The sequence below is a fragment of the Anolis sagrei genome, chromosome 2 (assembly GCF_037176765.1).
Source record: "Anolis sagrei isolate rAnoSag1 chromosome 2, rAnoSag1.mat, whole genome shotgun sequence".
NCBI lineage: Eukaryota > Metazoa > Chordata > Lepidosauria > Squamata > Dactyloidae > Anolis > Anolis sagrei.
Window position 1 is genome coordinate 259,978,825 of NC_090022.1, and position 21,433 is coordinate 260,000,257.

General features: G+C 40.3%; 1 protein-coding gene across 3 annotated transcripts in view; it reads left to right on the forward strand.

Moving 5' to 3' along the window:
- HAPLN1 (hyaluronan and proteoglycan link protein 1) overlaps positions 1-21,433 on the forward strand; it is a 78,446-nt gene that overhangs the window by 45,015 nt on the left and 11,998 nt on the right. For all 3 annotated transcript variants that reach the window (XM_060761737.2, XM_060761739.2, XM_060761738.2), the window contains exon 3: positions 8,666-9,034. In XM_060761737.2, the coding sequence (XP_060617720.2) occupies positions 8,666-9,034 (369 nt within the window). The remainder of the gene's footprint in view (positions 1-8,665; positions 9,035-21,433) is intronic.

The window sequence follows — 21,433 nt, forward strand, 5'->3', positions numbered from 1 at the left end:
TAGATTGCTTGATACAATAAACCTTTAAAAAAACAGGATATTTTAAAAATATATAAATGCCTGTAACTTATGTTTTGGCCCAGAAAATGTTTCATCATACACTTATAACATGATCTTACCTTGAAAATCCAGGAGAGACAGATTTAACTGAAAAGAGCATATTTTCAGGTAGCAGCACTTTTATTGAATGTCAGTTGTAACAGTAAACTACTTTGACCTGTCTGTATGACACTGACACTTCAGTGGAAAGTAAACTACTGTCTCGCTTTTTGTGAAAACTAATGGTTGTTCTTTAACATGAATTATCCTTTTCAAGCAACCCAAAAAAGAATGAAGTAAAGAAGGACTAAAGCTTCAAGTAATTAAGTAACCAAGAGCTGCTAACAAACCTACAGCAGCTGAAATTCATTTTGGCAGCATCTCCAGCAATAAAGCAATGATGAATTTACAATTCAAATATAAAAATTAACGTTTAAAACTAAAGCTTTGAGGAATTAGTTTCTTGGAGTTTAACTCCCCAAATTCTCCAGTCAGCATGAATTCTGTAAGGATGGTGCTGGAGCTGTTGTGCAAAATAGTAATTTCCCAATACCTGTGTAATTATTCAGTGCAAACAACAAGGTTGTTGTAGCTGTAGCTCTGTGTCTCATTTTTCAGAAGTCCTCATTGCAGAGGGCTTCTGAAAAAGAAAGGGAGGCATGTGTTTCTCAGGGGAAAAAGTCACCTTATTTAGAACACTAATAAAAAAATCACTGTATACCCAAAGGAAGCAAATCTTAAATTAGATATGACTGCCATAGAAGCTCGGGAGAGAAAGGAATATTATTCCATCATATTATAGGGAAAGACTTGAAAGATTCTACAGCAAGTTTAGGTGACTGAAAAGGTGGAACTATAATTAAAAATAGCTAGGCCACTGAAGTGTTTTACATAATTTCCATTACCTCTAATCAGATTGTTCCTCCTCTGTATTTGACCTGTGTTCTTCAGTTTCTACCACTTTTTTTTGCACATCTTGCACATTTTAGCAGAAGATATATAGTTCCATTCCATAGAAGATAACATAATTCCATTCAGTCTGCCCATCAGGGGGGTGGGGTTCCAAATAGGTCGGGGGCCATTGAGGTGGTGTGGGGAAGGAGGAAGTGTGGTCACTTTCTACCCAGGGAGAAGCGCAGCAGAGTACTTGTGACCCTGGAGAAGGTTAGGTGTGATAGTCTCCTTGGCATACCCCCTGGACTCAAAATTCTGCTTCTGAATGCCAGATCCATCAATGGTAAGACATCTGTCATTCAGGACTTGATACTGGATGAGGCTGCAGATCTGGCATGCATCACCAAGACATGGCTGGATGAGTTGTTGGGGGGGGGGGGTAACCTTACCCAGCTGTGCCCAAGTTTCGGTGTGCATCAGCAGGCTACGTCGAGGGGGCGGGGAGGTGGGGTTGCGGTAATCTTTCGGCAGTCCATCGCTCTGATCAGATGCACCGTTCTGCAATCTTAAAGGTTCGAGTGTGTCTACTTGAAAGTGGGAACCCGAGACAGCCTGGGGATCCTGCTGGTGTACTGCCCACCCTGCGACCCGGCAGTTTCCCTGTCTGAGCTAGCAGATTTGGTCTCAGTTTTGGGAGACTTTAACATTCATGCCGAGACCACATTGTCAGGAGCAGCTCAGGATTTCATGGTTGCCAGGATGACCATGGGGCTGACTCAAGTAATATCTGGTCCCATGCATCAAGCGGGACACATGTTGGACCTTGTTTTTCTTGTGGACGGTGGGACAGTCAAGTGGAAGAGCAAAACATTCTTCCATTGTCATAGTCTGACCATCATCTGATCAGCTTAAGACTTAACTGTACCCGCTAACCTCCGCAGGGGTGGTGGGCCCATTAAGATGGTCTGCCTCAGGAGGCTGATGGATCCAGAGGGATTCCTGAGGTCTCTTGGGGATCTTCCTGTCCTGGAGACTGGTGATCCTTTTGACGCCCTTGTTGATCTCTATAATAGCGAGATGTCTAGGGCGATTGACATGATTCCTCCCGAACATGCCCTCTCATTGAACAGAACCACACCGACTCCTTGGTTCACTGAGGAGCTGGCTGTGATGAAGCACTGGAGGAGGGGTCTGGAGGGCATCTGGAGTAAATATTAGGGTGTGTCTGACCAAGCATGGGCTAAAGCTGCTATTAGGGCTTATTCCATGGGTTTGCAAGCAGCCAGGAAAACATTCTCGACTGCTCGCATAGCGTCTGCAGCAAATAGACCGTCGGAGTTGTTCCAGGTTGTTGGGGAGCTCCTTCAACCTCCTGAGGTTGAGGAGCTTCCTGATGACTTGGCAACTCAGTGCAGCAATTTCATGTGCCATTTTGCAGGCAAAGTTGCTCAGTTACGCCTAGAGCTGGACTCCAGTTTAAATGCAATGCCAGATGAGGTAACCGAGAAACCTGTCTGTTCGACCTTATGGGATTCTTTCCACCTTGTTCATCCTGATGACGTGGAGGGGATTCTTGGGGCGGCAGCCAGATTAATAACTGGGGCAACTTACAGGGCGCTGCCAACCCCCCTGTTTAAGGAGCTCCATTGGCTGCCGTTCATCTTCCGATCCCAATTCAACATACAGGTTCTTACCTATAAAGCCCTAAATGGTTTGGGACCCGCCTACCTTCATGACCACATCTCTCTCCATGAACCAGCCCGTACGCTTTGATCTTCGGGCGAGAACCTCCTTTCGCCCTTGCTAGTCTCTCAGACTCACCTTGTGGGTACAAGGGAGAGAGCCTTCTCCTCTGTGCCCCCCCCCCCCCCCCCCCGACTCTGGAATTCACTGCCCGGAGAGATTAGGAAAGCCCCTATCTTGGAAACCTTTAAAAAGAGTCTTAAGACCTGGCTCTGCCATTGCGCTTTCAAAGAGTAGCCACATAAATTTTATGCTAGTGCTCCTCCAATGTTTTGTCCTAGGTTTGCTTATTTTCCTATCTCCCTATGAGTTCTCCCTTACAATTAGTTCTGCCCCCTTATCTCACCCGGAGTTTTTTAATCATTTTATGTACATGCGGCCCGCCTTTTGTCTTTTTGTCAGTATGCTTTGTTCCTATGTTCTGTGTATATTGTTTTATATGCTTTGATGTTTTATATCTTATTTCAGGGATGTTTTATAAGCTTTTTTCAAGATCCAAACTTGATCTGTTGGCTTTGCAGGAGTAAAAATTTAAGTTAAACATTAGGGGAACACTTCTTTAAACCAGGGTGTTTAAACATATGTTGTAAGCATAGCCTGGAGCCTAACAAAATTTAACAGTTTGCCTCCTATGAAAAAAATTCTTTCTGTCATATTCCACCCATTGTTGTCCTTACAAATAGCATCTATTTAATTTAGACTCAGCTCTGTTCCATATGACCTTTATCTCCAGCTAACACACTGTTTAGCAGAGGCCACATCTGGCAATAATCTATGATAATAATGTAAAGAAAGTTAATTTTGTATGTGACATGATTAGCGAGTAAGGAATAGAATTTGGGAACATATTTTATTTCTCTCTTTTATATGAAAAAATTGAATTGAACCTAATGTATGACCCAAATGAAAACAAAATGCTTTCACTGAGCTTACAACTAATGCCAAAATATTCTCAGTTGCAGAACAAAAAAATGCCAAAAAGTGCAAATAGGAGAGAGGCTCCACCTCAGAGAGGGACTGCCAATGGCAAGAGATGTACAAGAATTAACTAACTTCTTGTAGCCTCTACATGTGTTCCATGGCTGAGGCAGGTGACTGGGTGCCATATACTCAAGTGCTCCAGAAAAATCATGAACAAATTAAGTGATTCATCTAATTTAACCATAGTTTGTGAGTGCCTTGAGCCCTGACAATCCTAATAGCTAGTGATATCTTGCAGCACTCTTCTGATCACTATAATATTTTCAAGATATAGCAACTGCTTTGCGCTTAGGAGTTGAATTCAGATTGAAAGTCATGGGAACAGGCTCCATGGCACTGGTGAGTGAAGTTAACAACTGAGGCCAAACAAACCATGGCTCTCATTGCAAGTAACATAGCATTAGAAAAGGAATTTATATATTTTAGAATGAAGAAACACAACAGAGAGTAACTGGGAGGGGGCATCTTCACTGCGATATAATGCAGTTTCAACTTCTCCCAAAGGCTGAACATTAATTTTCAAAGCAGTGAAAAATAGAAACTATATGTTCCTTAGGTGCTATATTGGTTACTTGCCAGAACAGCTGGTATCAGTGAGTATTTCATATATTAGCTTTTTATTCTGTTTCATTTTATGATTCTTTTGTGGTCCCACATGCAATATATCAATGCTTCCTTTGGTTTGTTCACTGCCAAGCAGAAGAAAAGAGTTTATGTTGCAAGGTGAATGTTGCCACTTTGTTTTTGTCAGACTAACAGACTTAAATATTCATACAAACTAAATATTCTATTAGCAACTTGCAAAAAACCACTTATCTGTAATATCGACACAATAAATTTTAAAGTTCCATACATTTATTCCATGCTGTATTTCCTCATCAGACGTCATATAATTTTGGACCCACTGAGAGAGCATAATACACCTCAAGCAATAATTGCTTCAAAATGGCAATCATCCGTACATTTATTGTCAGAAGTCAGTGAGTGGAAAGAGATGGTTCATTCAGGCATCAACATCACAAATCCAAAACAGACTGAGCTATGTGTTCCACCTATTGAAGTCACTATTAGGAGGTGTTAGGTGTGTGAACACATGTTGTGGTATAGCATCTGTCCAGTATGACATGTGGCCTGGTAATCAGAGTGTTAGACAGAAAAGTGAAAAGTGCAACCTGTGGTGTACATGCAGGTCCTTCATGCCCTATGTTTCCAAAATAAGAATGAGAAATCTTCAAAGGTGTATCCAGCACTGATAGACTGATGTAAATCTACCCCCCCCCCCAAAAAAAAAAAAAAAAGCCAGACATCTCGCATGGGAGTTAGGTCTGGTTGTATTTTTGGCATATCTGAGGCCCCTTCCACATAGCTGTGTAAAATCCACATTGAACTGGATTGTATGGCAGTATAAACTCAGATAGCCCAGTTCAAAGTACATACTGTCGACTATCTGCTGTGATATTCTGGGTTATATGGCTGTGTGGAGGAGCCCTAAAGCTGTTAAGACACAGGAACAAGTTAGCAGACACTGGTCTACCTCCTTCCCAAGTATCATATCATCTTATCTCTTATACATATGCAGAAAGTTAATGCTGAAATGGTATTAACATTAATTTTTAGAGATTTGTCTCACTAAACATTCATGCTTAAACTGGACATTTCTTAATTTTTAAAGTTTCAGTGGTCCAACTTCTGTCATTACAAGAAGTCTTCTATATAAATATGTCCAACTTTACTACTTCTCAACAAAAATGTTTTCATCATGGCCAGAAATGTTAGGTTTCAATGTCTATGTGTTGGTACATGAATTGAGCACTGTGGAATGTTCTTATCTTTTATAAACTGCTCTGAACTCTTTGTAGTTTGAGCCTCAAACAAATCAAGCTACTTTCATCACTCCTTCCCATCAAGACTCCTTTTCCTGCTCTGTTTTATTGCTTCCTTGCTAATCTGGCTGCCTAACTCCAATCACTGTGTCTCTGTAACAGAATACAGAACACCCTTTCAGTGTGTCTCCTCTTTAGATTCCTGTTCCAATTCTTCAGTTTGACTCAGCTTCTAGGTATAACATGTGTGAACCACATGTATGTTTTTTCTTAAATGAAGAAACAACAATGACAAAACCCCCCACAGTTTTTCAGTTGTATTTCAGCTTCAGTAAGTCATTGATTTTCTTGCTTGTGAATGTTGGGAAATGCACTTCCTCAGTATCTCCAAGAAACAGTTATATCTGTATCTGAGATACTTGAAAAATATAGGGACCAAAAGGCTTCCAGAGAAAAGAGATACTCTATCAACTGGGCTGCCTGCCATGTCCCGCCAGCTCTGGGCATTCTACGTTTGTCTCCAGGCAGAAATTTATGATAAAATACTTATGGCTCAGAAAGGCCTTTCAGACTTCAAGGCTTTTGATAAAAGCAATTGGCCAAGCTAACCCTTCTGAACATGTCAAAATGGCTATCACTGAGCTTTTTAAATCTCTTGTTGTTGTTGTTTGACTTCAAGTCATTTCTGATTTATGACAACCCCAAAGTGAATCTATCATAGGGTTTTCTTGACACAGTGTGTTTAAAGAGGATGCTATTTTTTTCAGAGAGTGTGGCTTGTCCAAGAATGCTCAGTGAGCGTCCAGGGCTAAGCAGGTATTTGAACCATTAGAATCCTAGTCTAATACTCAAACTATTATCTCACTTTGGCTTTTGAAATCTCTTATGGATATCATGCTTCTATAGGTAAGAGGCATTTGAAATGAAAGAAAAAGCTTTTAGGTGGATTTCTTCTTTTAAACATTCATTTTTTTTTAAAAAAAAATGCATTCGATATGTTTTGCTGCCCAACCATAGCTTGAGTCAATTTACAAAATGGGATAGTGGATAGATATGAGACTAATTTCTAGGATGTGTGAAGACTAGAGTGTTTGTTCTGTCTATATGTTTGTCTGAAATGCTATTTGCCCATTCATTTGGGCAAACAGCTCTCAGAAACATAGGAGACCTTCATATACATATGATTAATCTGCTGACAATATAAGGGTGGTATAGTGGAGACTAGACACAACTCAACTGAAATGCCAATGATTGAGCCTTGAGCCATAAGTTGTGCCTCATATCAATCTATGACTCTATCCTAATTAAACATGACTCACTTTCATGAGAGTTGCAGCAGTCAGTGTTGAAACTGCAAATCAAATTGTTCTTGTGTGACATGAGAAAGACACTTCTATTAATAACTTCTGATTTTACCTTGGCATTAGAATATCTTCCTTGGACCCAGAATGGTCTTAGCGTATTGTGATTCGAGGCCTGCTGCCAGTGATATGTCCAAGAAGTTTTCAGCGACCATTACTAAGATTACTGCTGGGGATGTTCCTCAAATCACAGCTCCTTCCAGACATAAGAAGAGTACTTGCACCTTGCCATATCCCATTTCAGCCTAAGATCTGTGGCATTGCCATGCTCCTAGTTATTGTATAGGGTGAGGCAGCATAACTTCTTTTATTCAAAACTTAATAAAACCCCTTGTATGAATCAGAAATTTTTATTTTTTATTTTATAATGTAGGCACATACCTAAAGTTTTGTTTTACGTAGTTTTGAACATCAAATTAGGTAGGTGACGTCCCCCTTTCTCCATACACTGAGTAAACCGATTTCTGGCGTTTGTCATGACTCTTGCCAGCATAGCAGGCATTATGTTGGCAATTTCTTTCTGGATGTTGGTCTTCAAATATTGTAGGGTCCTTGGACAGTTCACATAAACATGGGATTTCAAAAAAAAAACCCCATAGAAAAAAATCACAAGGGGCCAAATCTGGAGAACAGGCTGGCCACTCCAAATCCGCTCGAAAAGTAGGCCTCAATGGAAAAAGCACGCTCCTCACTGTTCCAACGCATGATGGCAACTGAACTGTGTCAGGACAAAACTTTATACTCCCGCCTCTCGAATGAAACCACTAGCACTCCACTACGTCTTCAACCGACTGAATGGTGTGCATTTTAAAAAAGGAAGTTATGCTGCCTCACCCTGTATTTGTACTTTCAGGAAAAACAAAGGGCTGCAACAAAGGAGGGGCTGTCCAGACAACGTTCTGGACAGTCCTGAATTAATTTGCTACAAACCAGGAAAACTCTGGTTTGTAGCAAATTAATTAGATAGTGGGTTCATTCCGCAGGGATAAACCCACTATTTCCAGTTCTGGACTGCAGAATACTGCAGTCCATACAGTATTCCCACAGTTTACTGGGCTAAATAAGCCCAGTAAACTGTGGGAGTAGTACCACCTCCCTCCAAGCCCCCAAACCCCTTAGAAAAGTAATAAAAACTTACCCGGCCTCCATTACAAGCCTCGCTGGAGAGCGAGAGGAGGGGAGGGGAGGAGGGAGGAAAATTGCCCCCCCCCCCATTCTCCTGGCATGTCATTTCTATGCACCGGGAGAGCTGGACGAGGCTTGTAATGGAGGCCAGGTACGTTTTTATTACTTTTCTAATGGGTCTGGGGGCTTGGGGAGATGGGGAAGGGCCTCCAGACATTCTCTAGTCCCGCAAGAATGTCCGGATACCCACCCCAGAAAGCTCATGCTTTCTTAGGTGGGTGTGGATTCTCCTGGGATAAAAGCCTGTCTGGATCCAACCATTGTTGTTATAGGACTTTTCTTCCTCAGCATAATATGTACTTTGACTTCAGAGAGTTGAGATATTTTGTTATTCCATTGAGGTCACAAAACTATTATATATTTTTCATTAAACTTTAAATATTAGGGTAAGACTCACATATATTGCTATCTCATAGAACCAAATGCCTTTGCAAATAATGCATGTGAATACAAACATAAAACTTACAAAGCTCTAAAGTAGTTGGCAAATAATAAAAATCACTTTGCTGCTTCATTGTTTTTATTGTTTTTTGCCTATAGCCATTCACTTATGGTTACACAAGAATGTTCCTGTTTACACATGTTGAATGCATTGCTTCATACTAATTCATGTGTATTTTCTTTTCAATCTGCAATCAGAAAATGGACCTCGCCTTCTTGTGAAAGCAGAAGAAAGTAAAGTCTTTTCACAGCGAGGTGGTAATATTACACTGCCATGTAAATTTTACCGTCCACATGCACCATCTGACTTTGGCCTTCATAAAATTCGGATCAAGTGGACCAAGCTCACCTCAAATTACCTCAAAGAAATGGATGTCTATGTTGAAATGGGATACCACAAAAAGAGCTACGGAAATTACCAAGGAAGGGTCTCCTTAAAGAAAAGCACTGAAAATGATGTCTCTCTTGTAATCACAAATATAATGCTGGAAGATTATGGGAAATATAAATGTGAAGTTATTGAAGGCTTAGAAGATGACACAGCCATTGTAGCCCTAAATTTAGAAGGTAAGCAATCCTGTCATAAAGGAAAATACTTAATAAAATGAGCAATGGAAGAATGGTTTTATTACGGCATACTGCCTTTGAGACTGTTAAACTGTCATGGGATTCTTTTCTTCTTAGTTTATCAAAGTCTGCCAAGATCTGACTCCTCTCCTGAATCAGTCAAAAGATGTGATGCCACCATCATTAACAGATTTGCATTCATTATTGCAAGATCTTTTGTAGGAATTTGACTAGTCAATAAGGTGCATCTGAAGTAGGCCATTGCTTACATAAGTCAGAGGAATTTAGGCAATTTCAGTTGTGCTGTAGTATTCTCATCCTTGCTGTTTAAAGATTAACATATTTACCACTCTAAGAGTGAAATCCTCGATATACTTGACATGCAAGCTCCCTTGAGTTTAATAAGGTTTATTCCTTGGTAAGTGAGTATCAAATTGCACTTTCTGGGTTAGCTGCCTAAGTCATACTATTTCACTAAAACTGAAGTGAACTTGAAGTGACTTGTTTTATTTAACCATCTTATCACAATCTAATGTCTTTAAAGGAACAAAAACTCAAATTGAGGGGGAAATTATTTGTAAATGCATATGTATAGCACAATTTGTGTCAATATAGGCTAACTGTAAATTAATAGTGCAGAAGTATTCTGTTTGATTGTGAATGAGATGAAGATTTGGTTTTACAATTTCAAGGAAGTTCATCTGTGTGTGAACTTAACCATGTTTATACCATTTTCAGCCAGGTCCTTGAACTCCAACCAGGTACGTACTATTATAATGCAATATCAATCTGGATTGGTATATATAGGAATATTGTACCACCTTTGAGACTAACCAAAATAAGTTTGTAACATAAACTGACTCAATCACTGAAAGTTTATGCTACAAACCTCTTTCAATTAGGCTCAAAGATGCTATAATGTTCCTTTGCAAATAAGTATGTACTAGTTTAAGCACATTTACAACATACTGAACATTAAAGAATATGTGGTATGTAATTTAGTTCAAATCATTGGACGTATGCAGCTCTTTGAGTTTCATGGAGTTTCATATAACCTGATACTGTTTTATTTTATTCTAACATTGACATGCTTCATATAGCTTCACTGATGAGAAAGAGAGGTGATGGATATGATCATATTTATCTGTTACACTTATAATTTACTCCTATCAACATAAGCCAGTCTGTATTGAAATTATATTTATTCAATTCTAATTCTACCCAGCGTGTTGCTGCACATTTCTGCCCTTTCTCCCATATGATAGAGACAGGGATAGGGTGCCAACATGCTCTGTCCTGTCCCAACCGTGTGATGGGGGAAGGAGGGAGGGTGCACAGGGTGCCACAAGACCTCCCACGTGCCTTCACTTTCACTGACACGATCCCCATGGGCCATGTGAAGAGGTCCAAGGTCTAGGGTAATACTGTACTACATTTGGGGAACCCATTTTGATAGAATATTGTTCCCTTTTCCTAACACCAGTGTCTATTTCTGATGTTTTCAGGATTTTTCTTCAATCTTAAGTTTATTTAACACATTTATCATATGGCTATTTTCAGTTGGGCAGGAGGATCTATGACAATTGATATCAAAAATAAAACCCACTAGTCTATAAGGAAAAATGTAATTTGTGTCATCATTCTTAATTCTCAGATTGTTTTTTGGGGAAAGGGGGGGACAAATACTGATAGGATATAGAATAATGGGAAAAAGGACTAGAGGGGCTGTTTTTGAATAGATTGCCAGAGAAGCAGCAATACTGCTGTGGAGGCTCCTAACCCAGCTATTGGGCAAGGGTTGAAAAAAAAAGGCTGAGATTAAAAGACTATGCCTTCAAAGTAGAAGAAGAGTAATTTCTTTATGCTGGCACTGGAACACTGTTTCTTGATTCTATAAATTGTTCCCTAGGATTGGTTGCTTCAGACATGCTATTAATTATTAAAATAATTAGAAAAAGAACTCAGTAAGAAGAGCCCTGCTGGATCACTCTAAAGCCCTATCTGGCTCAGTATTCTATTTCCCACAATGTTGAGCCAAAAATATATGGGAAGCTTAGAGAACAGAATAGTTTTTTTTTCTTCTGCTGTTATCGGGTAACTGGTATTCAAGGCTTGCCATCTCTGATTGTGGAAATAGCCTACAGACATGATGATTTTTTAAAAAGAAAATGCAAAATTACTACAAAAAGAGGAAAACATGGAATTATACATGAAACAATGTGTGTTTTATGGAAATATAAACAGACCATTTGGCCTTCACTACTAGAACTCAATATCAGATATCAAGGGGGGGGGGATTCAATATCTCAGCCACAATTTTGGATTTTAGAGTGTTTTGGATTTTGGAATTACAAATAATGGATACTCAACCTGCAGTGAATTGCATTACTATATGTTTTATGGGAACTCGTGATTATTAGGGTTTTTTTTTTTTTTTTTGCAATTTTTAATTTAGTACATAAAGGATGAGTTCCCATTAGATCATCTATGTGGTAACCATTGCAATGCTAAGAATTAAACATTTTAGTTTTTATTAGTAAGACACATTTGACTAATTGTTTTCTTATTCCTTATAAGGTTTATGCTCCTATGCTTAATCATTTTTTGCGCTGTACTGTAAACTCAATTTTTGAAATATATTTTAAATGAAAAGTTTTATATTAAAATGCATAACCTTTCTTTCATAAAACATTGTCCCATTTCTTTGAGGACACTAAAATCTATGTTACATAGACTTTCATTTGCTGGATGGAGCAAATACAACCAGTGACAAATGTTTGAATCAATACCCAGTTTTCCCTAGTTACATGACTGACAAAAATAGTTCTTGGCAGATTGACAAAACCATTTATTTTTAGAAACAGTTCTCAGTTGGACACAATAGCTAATCATTCCTGAGTTCACTTAACAGAACAATATACATTTTTTCTAAGCTATTATATATACATACAATATATTATAATATGAAGAGGTTGTTCTGTGTTTTATGAGCAAACTGATCAAAGATCTTATGCATACTGCCAAAATTTTCAGAGTTGTGTTGTATTTAAAGTTTCAGGAACTTGAGCTCTTCTTAGACACCACTCACCACACTGGCCTAGACACGCAGCCCATATCACACCAACATTACAGGGAGGCTCAACAGAACAGCACCTCAGATGTGGACAACCCTCAGGTCTGGAGAAATGTCACCCTTAGAAGGACACATAGGACCCAGAAGCCTCCTCAGAATACCTCCACTCAGCTGCAGTTACACAATAGATTCCAAATTCTCACACAACTAGCACCTGACCAAGAAACACAACATATTGGGGAAGATCAGAATGGCTTAGATACTGATCAGTGGCTCATCCTTGATCAGTGTGCGGGGGATAGCCCTGACAGGGACAACACTTCACAACATTCACACTTGCACAATCCTGCAGGTGTACCATCCCCAACCATAGACCATGAGCAACAGGAACACATACAGGAGAACCATAGGCTCTCGGATGAATCTCAATGGATTGTCCTTGACGAATGCACCGGGGATGTCGAAGAGGAGGACATCACTTCTCACCTACACAATACACACCAACAGGATCACTTCTCTGGAGACCTACACACCACATTGCACAAAAGGGGCGCTGTCATTCCTGAAAGTAAACAGGTCTTGGTAGTAGGCGACTCCCTCCTTAGAGGAACGGAAGCTGTCATTTCCAGACCAGATGGGATGGCTCGAGAAATATGCTGCCTACCGGGGGCAAAAATACACCATATCACTCAGAGGCTCACCAGGCTCCTCAAGCCCTATCACCATCCTCCCCTCATGTTGATTCATGTAGGAACCAATGATACTGCAAGGCATACGTTTCAAAAGATCACAAATGATTTTCGAGCTCTAGGAGCAATGCTAAAAGAATGTAATGTACAGGTGGTCTTTTCATCCCTCCTCCCTGTTGTAAGACACGGACCCACAAGAGCCAGAAAAATAGTACAGGTCAATGACTGGCTTAGAAAATGGTGTCAGGAGGAACGCTTTGGCTTCCTCGACCATGGCCTGCTATTCCAGGAGGATGGCCTACTGGCAAGGGATGGGGTGCATCTCACACAAGCAGGAAAACACTTTTTTGCTCACAGACTCGCAAACCTCATTAGACGCACTTTAAACTAGGTCCACCGGGGGAGGGGGACAACAGCCTTGCGAACGCTACTTTACCCATAATGTCTGGGAATCGCCAGAAGGCTAAACGGAGGGCTGCACAAACACAACAAGGACCACGTACCAAAAGCACAATAATCCCAATTAAACAGCTCAAGGGAAGATTCCAGGGGCTCACATGTCTTTACACTAATGCACAGAGCATGGGAAATAAACAAGACGAACTCCAACTTCTAGCACAACACCACAAATATGATATCATAGCCATCACTGAAACCTGGTGGGATGACTCCTATCGCTGGAATGTAGATATCGAGGGGTATAACCTCTTTCACAGAAACCGAACAAAGGGGAGAGGAGGCGGAGTAGCCTTATATGTCAAAAACTCTTATGCTGCAGAAGAAATTCAAGACAGCAATCTGGGAAACCAGCTTGAAATCATCTGGATAAGAATCAAGGGAACTGGGACTCAAAAAGATGTCGTTGTAGGCGTCTACTACAGACCCCCAAGCCAGGAGGAAGATCTTGATGAAGTCTTCTGCCAACAGTTGACCAAACAGGCACAGAAAAGAGATGTAGTAGTCATGGGTGATTTCAACTATCCCGATATTTGCTGGAAAACAAACTCGGCCAAGAGTACAAGGTCCAACAAATTCCTCGCTTGCCTTGCAGACAATTTCATGGTCCAGAAGGTAGAAGAGGCAACAAGGGGATTGGCTACTCTTGATCTCATCCTAACAAATGCGGAGGACCTGATCGATGCGGTCGAAGTGGTAGGATCCTTAGGGGCAAGTGACCATGTGCTCCTGCAATTTGAGGTACAAAGGAAGGCCGAAACTAAGACAAGTCAAACCCGCATTTTGGACTTTAGGAGAGCTGATTTCCAAAAAATGAAGGAAACGCTGAGCAGCATTCCGTGGACACAGATACTAAAAGACAAGGGAGCTACGGATGGATGGGAACTTCTCAAGAGTGAAATACTCAAGGCGCAATTGCAAACCGTGCCAACAAAGAGAAAAAATAGGACAAGTGCAAAGAAGCCAGAATGGATGTCCAAAGAACTTCTAACTGTGCTAAGACACAAAAGAGACATGCACAAGAAGTGGAAAAAGGGAGAAATCACCAAAGAAGAATTCAAACAAATGGCCAACACCTGTAGGGAAAAGGTCCGCAAAGCTAAAGCAAAAAACGAGCTCAGACTTGCCAGGGACATTAAAAACAATAAAAAGGGCTTCTATTCTTATGTCAGTAGAAAAAGGAAAAACAAGGAGGCGATAGGACCTCTTCGAGGAGAAGATGGGGCAATGCTGACAGGGGATAGGGAAAAGGCAGAACTACTTAATGCCTTCTTTGCCTCGGTCTTCTCACAAAAAGAGAGTCTTCAACCTCAGCAAGATGGAGTGGATGAGGGATTGGAGGACATCCAACCCCAAATTGGGAAAGAAGTCGTCCAGGAATACCTGGCCGCTCTTAATGAGTTCAAGTCCCCAGGACCAGATCAACTACACCCAAGAGTATTGAAGGAACTAGCGGAAGTCATTTCGGAACCATTGGCAACCATCTTTGAGAGTTCTTGGAGAACGGGAGAAGTTCCAGCAGATTGGAGGAGGGCCAATGTGGTCCCAATCTTCAAGAAGGGAAAAAAGGACGACCCAAACAACTACCGTCCGGTCAGCCTCACGTCGATACCGGGCAAGATTCTGGAAAAGATTGTTAAGGAAGTGGTCTGCAAACACTTAGAAACAAATGCAGTCATCGCTAATAGTCAACATGGATTTATCAAAAACAAGTCATGCCAGACTAATCTGATCTCTTTCTTCGATAGAGCTACAAGCTGGGTAGATGCGGGGAATGCCGTGGATGTAGCGTACCTGGATTTCAGTAAGGCCTTCGACAAGGTCCCCCATGACCTTCTGGCAAGGAAACTAGTCCAATGTGGGCTAGGCAAAACTACGGTGAGGTGGATCTGTAATTGGTTAAGTGGACGAACACAGAGAGTGCTCACTAATGCTTCCTCTTCATCTTGGAAAGAAGTGACGAGCGGAGTGCCGCAGGGTTCCGTCCTGGGCCCGGTCCTGTTCAACATCTTTATTAATGACTTAGATGAAGGGCTAGAAGGCATGATCATCAAGTTTGCAGACGACACCAAATTGGGAGGGATAGCCAATAGTCCAGAGGACAGGAGCAGAATTCAAAACGATCTTGACAGATTAGAGAGATGGGCCAAAACTAACAAAATGAAGTTCAACAGTGACAAATGCAAGATACTCCACTTTGGCAGAAAAAATGAGATGCAAAGATACAGAATGGGGGACGCCTGGCTCGAGAGCAGTACGTGTGAAAAAGATCTTGGAGTCCTCGTGGACAACAAGTTAAACATGAGCCAACAATGTGATGTGGCGGCAAAAAAAGCCAATGGGATTTTGGCCTGCATCAATAGGAGCATAGTGTCTAGATCTAAGGAAGTAATGCTACCCCTCTATTCTGCTTTGGTTAGACCACATCTGGAATATTGTGTCCAATTCTGGGCACCACAATTCAAGAGAGATATTGACAAGCTGGAAAGTGTCCAGAGGAGGGCGACTAAAATGATCAAGGGTCTGGAGAACAAGCCCTATGAGGAGCGGCTTAGGGAACTGGGCATGTTTAGCCTGAAGAAGAGAAGGCTGAGAGGAGATATGATAGCCATGTATAAATATGTGAGAGGAAGCCACAGGGAGGAGGGAGCTAGCTTGTTTTCTGCTTCCTTGGAGACTAGGACACGGAACAATGGCTTCAAACTACAAGAAAGGAGATTCCATCTGAACATTAGGAAGAACTTCCTGACTGTGAGAGCCGTTCAGCAGTGGAACTCTCTGCCCCGGAGTGTGGTGGAGGCTCCTTCTTTGGAAGCTTTTAAACAGAGGCTGGATGGCCATCTGTCAGGGGTGATTTGAATGCAATATTCCTGCTTCTTGGCAGGGGGTTGGACTGGATGGCCCATGAGGTCTCTTCCAACTCTTTGATTCTATGATTCTATGATTCTAAAACCAGAACACCAGAAGAAGGACAGATTGTAGCATAGTGGGAGAGCACATAGTGGGAGAGCACATGTTACAGCATTTTCCCTTCAGCCATGATGTTTTCAGTTTTTTAAGAACTAGACTCGCAAGCAAAGTCATAATGAGCAAAGTCACAAAAGAACAGCATGTGTAATAAGGAAGCCCCTTTTGTTAAACAAAGTTTTCCTGTTATAGAAACTATGCTTCAAGTGATGTATATAGCTTATTTTGTGTTTGAGAGAGATCACCCATCGGAATATAAATACCGATATTCACTTATTTCAGACTCATGTTTCATAGAATCATAGAATCATAGAATCAAAGAGTTGGAAGAGACCTCATGGGCCATCCAGTCCAACCCCCTGCCAAGAAGCAGGAATATTGCATTCAAATCACCCCTGACAGATGGCCATCCAGCCTCTGTTTAAAAGCTTCCAAAGAAGGAGCCTCCACCACACTCCGGGGCAGAGAGTTCCACTGCTGAACGGCTCTCACAGTCAGGAAGTTCTTCCTCATGTTCAGATGGAATCTCCTCTCTTGTAGATTGAAGCCATTGTTCCGCGTCCTAGTCTCCAGGGAAGCAGAAAACAAGCTTGCTCCCTCCTCCCTGTGGCTTCCTCTCACATATTTATACATGGCTATCATATCCCCTCTCAGCCTTCTCTTCTTCAGGCTAAACATGCCCAGTTCCCTAAGCCGCTCCTCATAGGGCTTGTTCTCCAGACCTTTTATCATTTTAGTCGCTCTCCTCTGGACACATTCCAGCTTGTCAATATCTCTCTTGAATTGTGGTGCCCAGAACTGGACACAATATTCCAGATGTGGTCTAACCAAAACAGAATAGAGGGGTAGCATTACTTCCCTAGATCTAGACACTATGCTCCTATTGATGCAGGCCAAAATCCCATTGGCTTTTTTTGCCGCCACATCACATTGTTGGCTCATGTTTAACTTGTTGTCCACGAGGACTCCAAGATCTTTTTCACACGTACAGCTCTCGAGCCAGGCATCCCCCATTCTGTATCTTTGCATTTCGTTTTTCCTGCCAAAGTGGAGTATCTTGCATTTGTCACTGTTGAACTTCATTTTGTTAGTTTTGGCCCATCTCTCTAAAATAAAAATGTTCAAAAGTGTACTCTCCCCTCTGTGAGCTTGCAAGCGGATTCTTTTTTATAAAAAATATCAAAGATATTTTTCTTTTCTGGAATCTATTTTGTGCAAAATGCAATGGTTTGAGCAGAACATATTTTTGTATGTTTGCATAAAATACAGTATGCTTTTGCACAGAAAAACAAAGAAAAGGACTGCTCTTTTTGCTTTTCCTAAAAGACAAAAATTGCACTGCATTTAACCATTCTCCCTACAGGATGTATTGCCTTCTCACATCACGAATGACACATTTACAAATTTCATTCCATTTCTAACCATCCAATTGCCTGACCTAATGTAAAACAGCTTCCTATGCCCCTAATATCATTTATGAATATAGGTAGGGGATAACAGGAGACAGTGATATATTCTGAAGAAGTTAGATAATTTTCTTTGCCAGAATTACAGAAACATCAGTTGGAAAAAATGCTTGTCAAGGCAAATATCTGTGCCAGCATAAGATGGTTCCACTATGGTGGAGTGTATAGCAAGTGCTACTGTTGACTCTGGCTATAAGAAGTCTGACTTTTTTGTTTAGACTAGTACTTAAGGAAGCCAATTTCTTTACTCTGGCTAAAGTTAGTTTCTTTTTTCCACTTGGACTTAGGGTACAGGAAATTTAAGTCCCACTGTAAATACAGTGTGGTTACTCTTAAACGTAATACTTGACTACAGTGTTACTGTCACAATTCAAGGACACTTTGCAAGAATTACAGTTACTATTTGAATCTTGGTTACAATAAAAGCAAAACTAGTCGCTGGAAAACTATTGAGCAAACCATATGGATTTCACCAAATCCTTTCCCCATCAGAAATTTATATGGAAAATGTTTTCAAAAATGTTTGAGGAGAGCAATTCATCCAATTCTTCAACCAAAAAACCCCCCACAATTTTTGTCTCTAAGCTCTTTTCTGCCAGTATGCTGGAAAGCATACATGGATGTCAGGGCATGCAGCTGGTAACTGCAGTCTCTAAAGGAATAAAGATAGAATTACATGATTATGGGGAAAATAACCCATTGTGTTTGCTGGATTTTCCAAATTGAAAATCAGTGTCCCTCAGTGTTCAAATCTTGGCATGTCTTTGGACAGGACGCATTAATATTTATAAGCCAAGTCTTTATCTGCATAAGTCTGTGTTCATTCTATATTGCAAAACAGATGTTTGATTCTGCTTTCCAGTTGTACTTAACATTATTTAACTGTCAGCGATCATTTGCATGTAAAAACAATATAAAATAGCAGATCATCTGCAATTAGCAATTCCCTTGGATAAGTCATTGAGTGGCCAGATATTTCTTCATTTACCATCTATCCCTATCTCATGTCCTCTCTAAGCATGACTGTTATGGTGGTAGGACTGAGAGATAGCCTTCCCTCACAGACTATAGGCAGGTTTCTTTGGGGTGGTGGTTCCCAACCTGTGGTCCATGGATCACCAGTGGTCTGCAAGAACTAAAATATGGTCCATGGCCACACCGTTCCAACAAGAGTGATTGTTCTCATGAAACCCTCTTGTAGTGCCAAGGCTTATTAAATGTGGGTGAGCAGATGATGATTACTGGATGGCATATGTTCTGTAACAGAAACTAGAGCTGATGTGATCTATCTAATGCAGTTTTCCGAATCAGCACCCCAAATAGCAATACCAAAATTTAAAGTTGACCAAAAACTGATTCGTAACCCTTTTGGTACAAATGTTGGAGAGTGGTCCCTGATCAAGTGATTCCTGTTCAAAAAAAAAAAAAAAAAAAAAAGCTATAGGGCAACACAGTTTTTACAAAAGGCTTAGAGGCATATTAGTTTCCCAAAGATAGAAAATGTTTTCATTTTGCAAGTAATTGTAAGCACTACATATTCTATCTGATACCTTTTTACCCTCTAGCTATACTGCATGTTACTTCAATGCATTTCCCTATATCATGTTGCTAGCCTCATCTTCAGTAGATCCATTGTATTAATTGTTGACTCAATTGAATATAACTGAAATGGCCCTAGGTAAACAATTTCATTCAGGTATGTCTGCAATCAGTCATGCATCTTTATCTGAAAATATATTTCTTTAGGAATCTCTAGGTTCTGGTAGAAGTTGCCCATAGACTCACCATGGTAGACATTTAAATTTCTAGGGAGAACATATTAATCAAATCAGTTAATAAACAATCAAATTTGCAAATTTGTAAAAGTTAAACTTGCAGATATGAAGGGACAAGTGTCACAATCATCATGCTTTAAATAACATAAAACCAAAAAACAGATTGCAGAAATAAATAAATAAAATAGACTTCAGAAATTCAAATATATCAACAGCAATGTTAGTTAAGACCAAATTTAACAAGATGACAGTAATCCTTATCTGTTTTAGCAGCTTCACTGAGTGTAATTGGAGTTGAGATTGGGACAACAGTGCTAGGGAGGCAGGACATTGATCAGTGCTGGTTCATGGACAAAGTGCTTGTGGAGGTATCTCTTCACCTCAAAATTGAAAGTGAGGTATACACATATCACATTGCTTGTTGTCTGCACCAGAAGGAATTTGTTTATCCCTAACGTTAAAGTCCACAAGGGAGTGGGGGATAGTTCGATTCATTTGCATTTGAGGGGGGGGGGGTTATGATCCTCTGGTACAGAATGTGGCATGGTGTATATCATCTGTAGTTAAACATGGTTCTTATTCTGCCCTTCGAAGTTTGTTATGTTCTTCTCCAATGTAAGATTTTAATTTATGGGAAAATTCAGGCAGGTAGAGAGTCTATGGAAGTCAATAAGGCGCCATGTGAATCTCTATTTAAATTCAGCCCTGCTCATAGAGTCCTGGTTCAAAATGGGAACATGAAGGAGTAGGATTTCAGATTTGAACATCCACATTTTGAATGCTCACTGCACAGGAAACAACTTTTATTAGATCTTAAAGTGGGCATTCATTATTTCAAAAACAGTGTAATGCTGTTTCTTGTACAAACCAAAGCCGCCTTTGTTCTCTAATCTGTAAGTGACAGGCACCAAATCAGTTCAGATACTAAGTTGTGAACACATTTTCTCAAAAAATATGTTATATGTACCTCTCTTTTTAAAAAAATAGAAAAGCTTTTAAATAGGAGTTTTTCTGTTTCTAGAATTTCTTCCAGTAAGGTATCAAAAGCTGAACTGTACAAAACCTGTGTTCACAGAAGTATGTATTGTCATAAGCTCTGCATGCAAAAAGGATCAAACATGAAAGATTGCAGGATTACTTTTCAGGAATTGGAAAGAATTAAGCATTTTTTTATTTTTAGTTCTTGAAATTTGAGTGATTAGCTGTGACTGCTAAAATTATATGCCTAAAGTAGTGTGTTTTTCAAAAGCCATTTTGAATAAATGGAAAGAATAGATCCTGTAAAAACTAAACTACAGGCAATCCTCAAGCTACAAACATCTGACTTACAAACAACTCATAGTTAAGAATGGGAGTGAGACAATAGGAAGTGAGAAAAATCTACCCCTCATAGGGAAAATTCACTCCAGGAAGGGTTATCATGGTGGAAAGGTGTCTTCACTGAAGCTGTATTACCAATCCTTGGTTGGACTTACACTTAAAAATATACTTGTTCTGATTTCCATACATATTCAACTTAAGACAAACCTACAGAACCTATCTTGTTCATAACTTGGGGACTGGTTGTATTTGCTTAGAAAGAAAAGGTTGTGATGAAAGAAATTTTGCAGCAGTACTCGTTATATATATATATATAGAGAGAGAGAGAGAGAGAGAGAGAGAGAGAGAGAGAGAGAGCATGCTGGTAAGCCTTGATTTCTTACATTGCCACATGTGTAAGAGAATCAGTGTGTTGTAATAATTTGAATGATGGGCTAGGGCTTTTGGATACAAGAGTTCAAATTTCTATGGAAATCCATTGGACAATTCATACTTTTTCAGAAAAGCAATGCCAAAGTAGCAGATATCCTGCCAGAAAAATCAGTGACAGCCATCATAAAAATCAGTGACAGCCAGACTGAGTCCCTCTGCGGAGGTAGAGAAGATTGGGATATAAAAGTTTAAATAAATAAATCCTTGACATGGAGGCACAT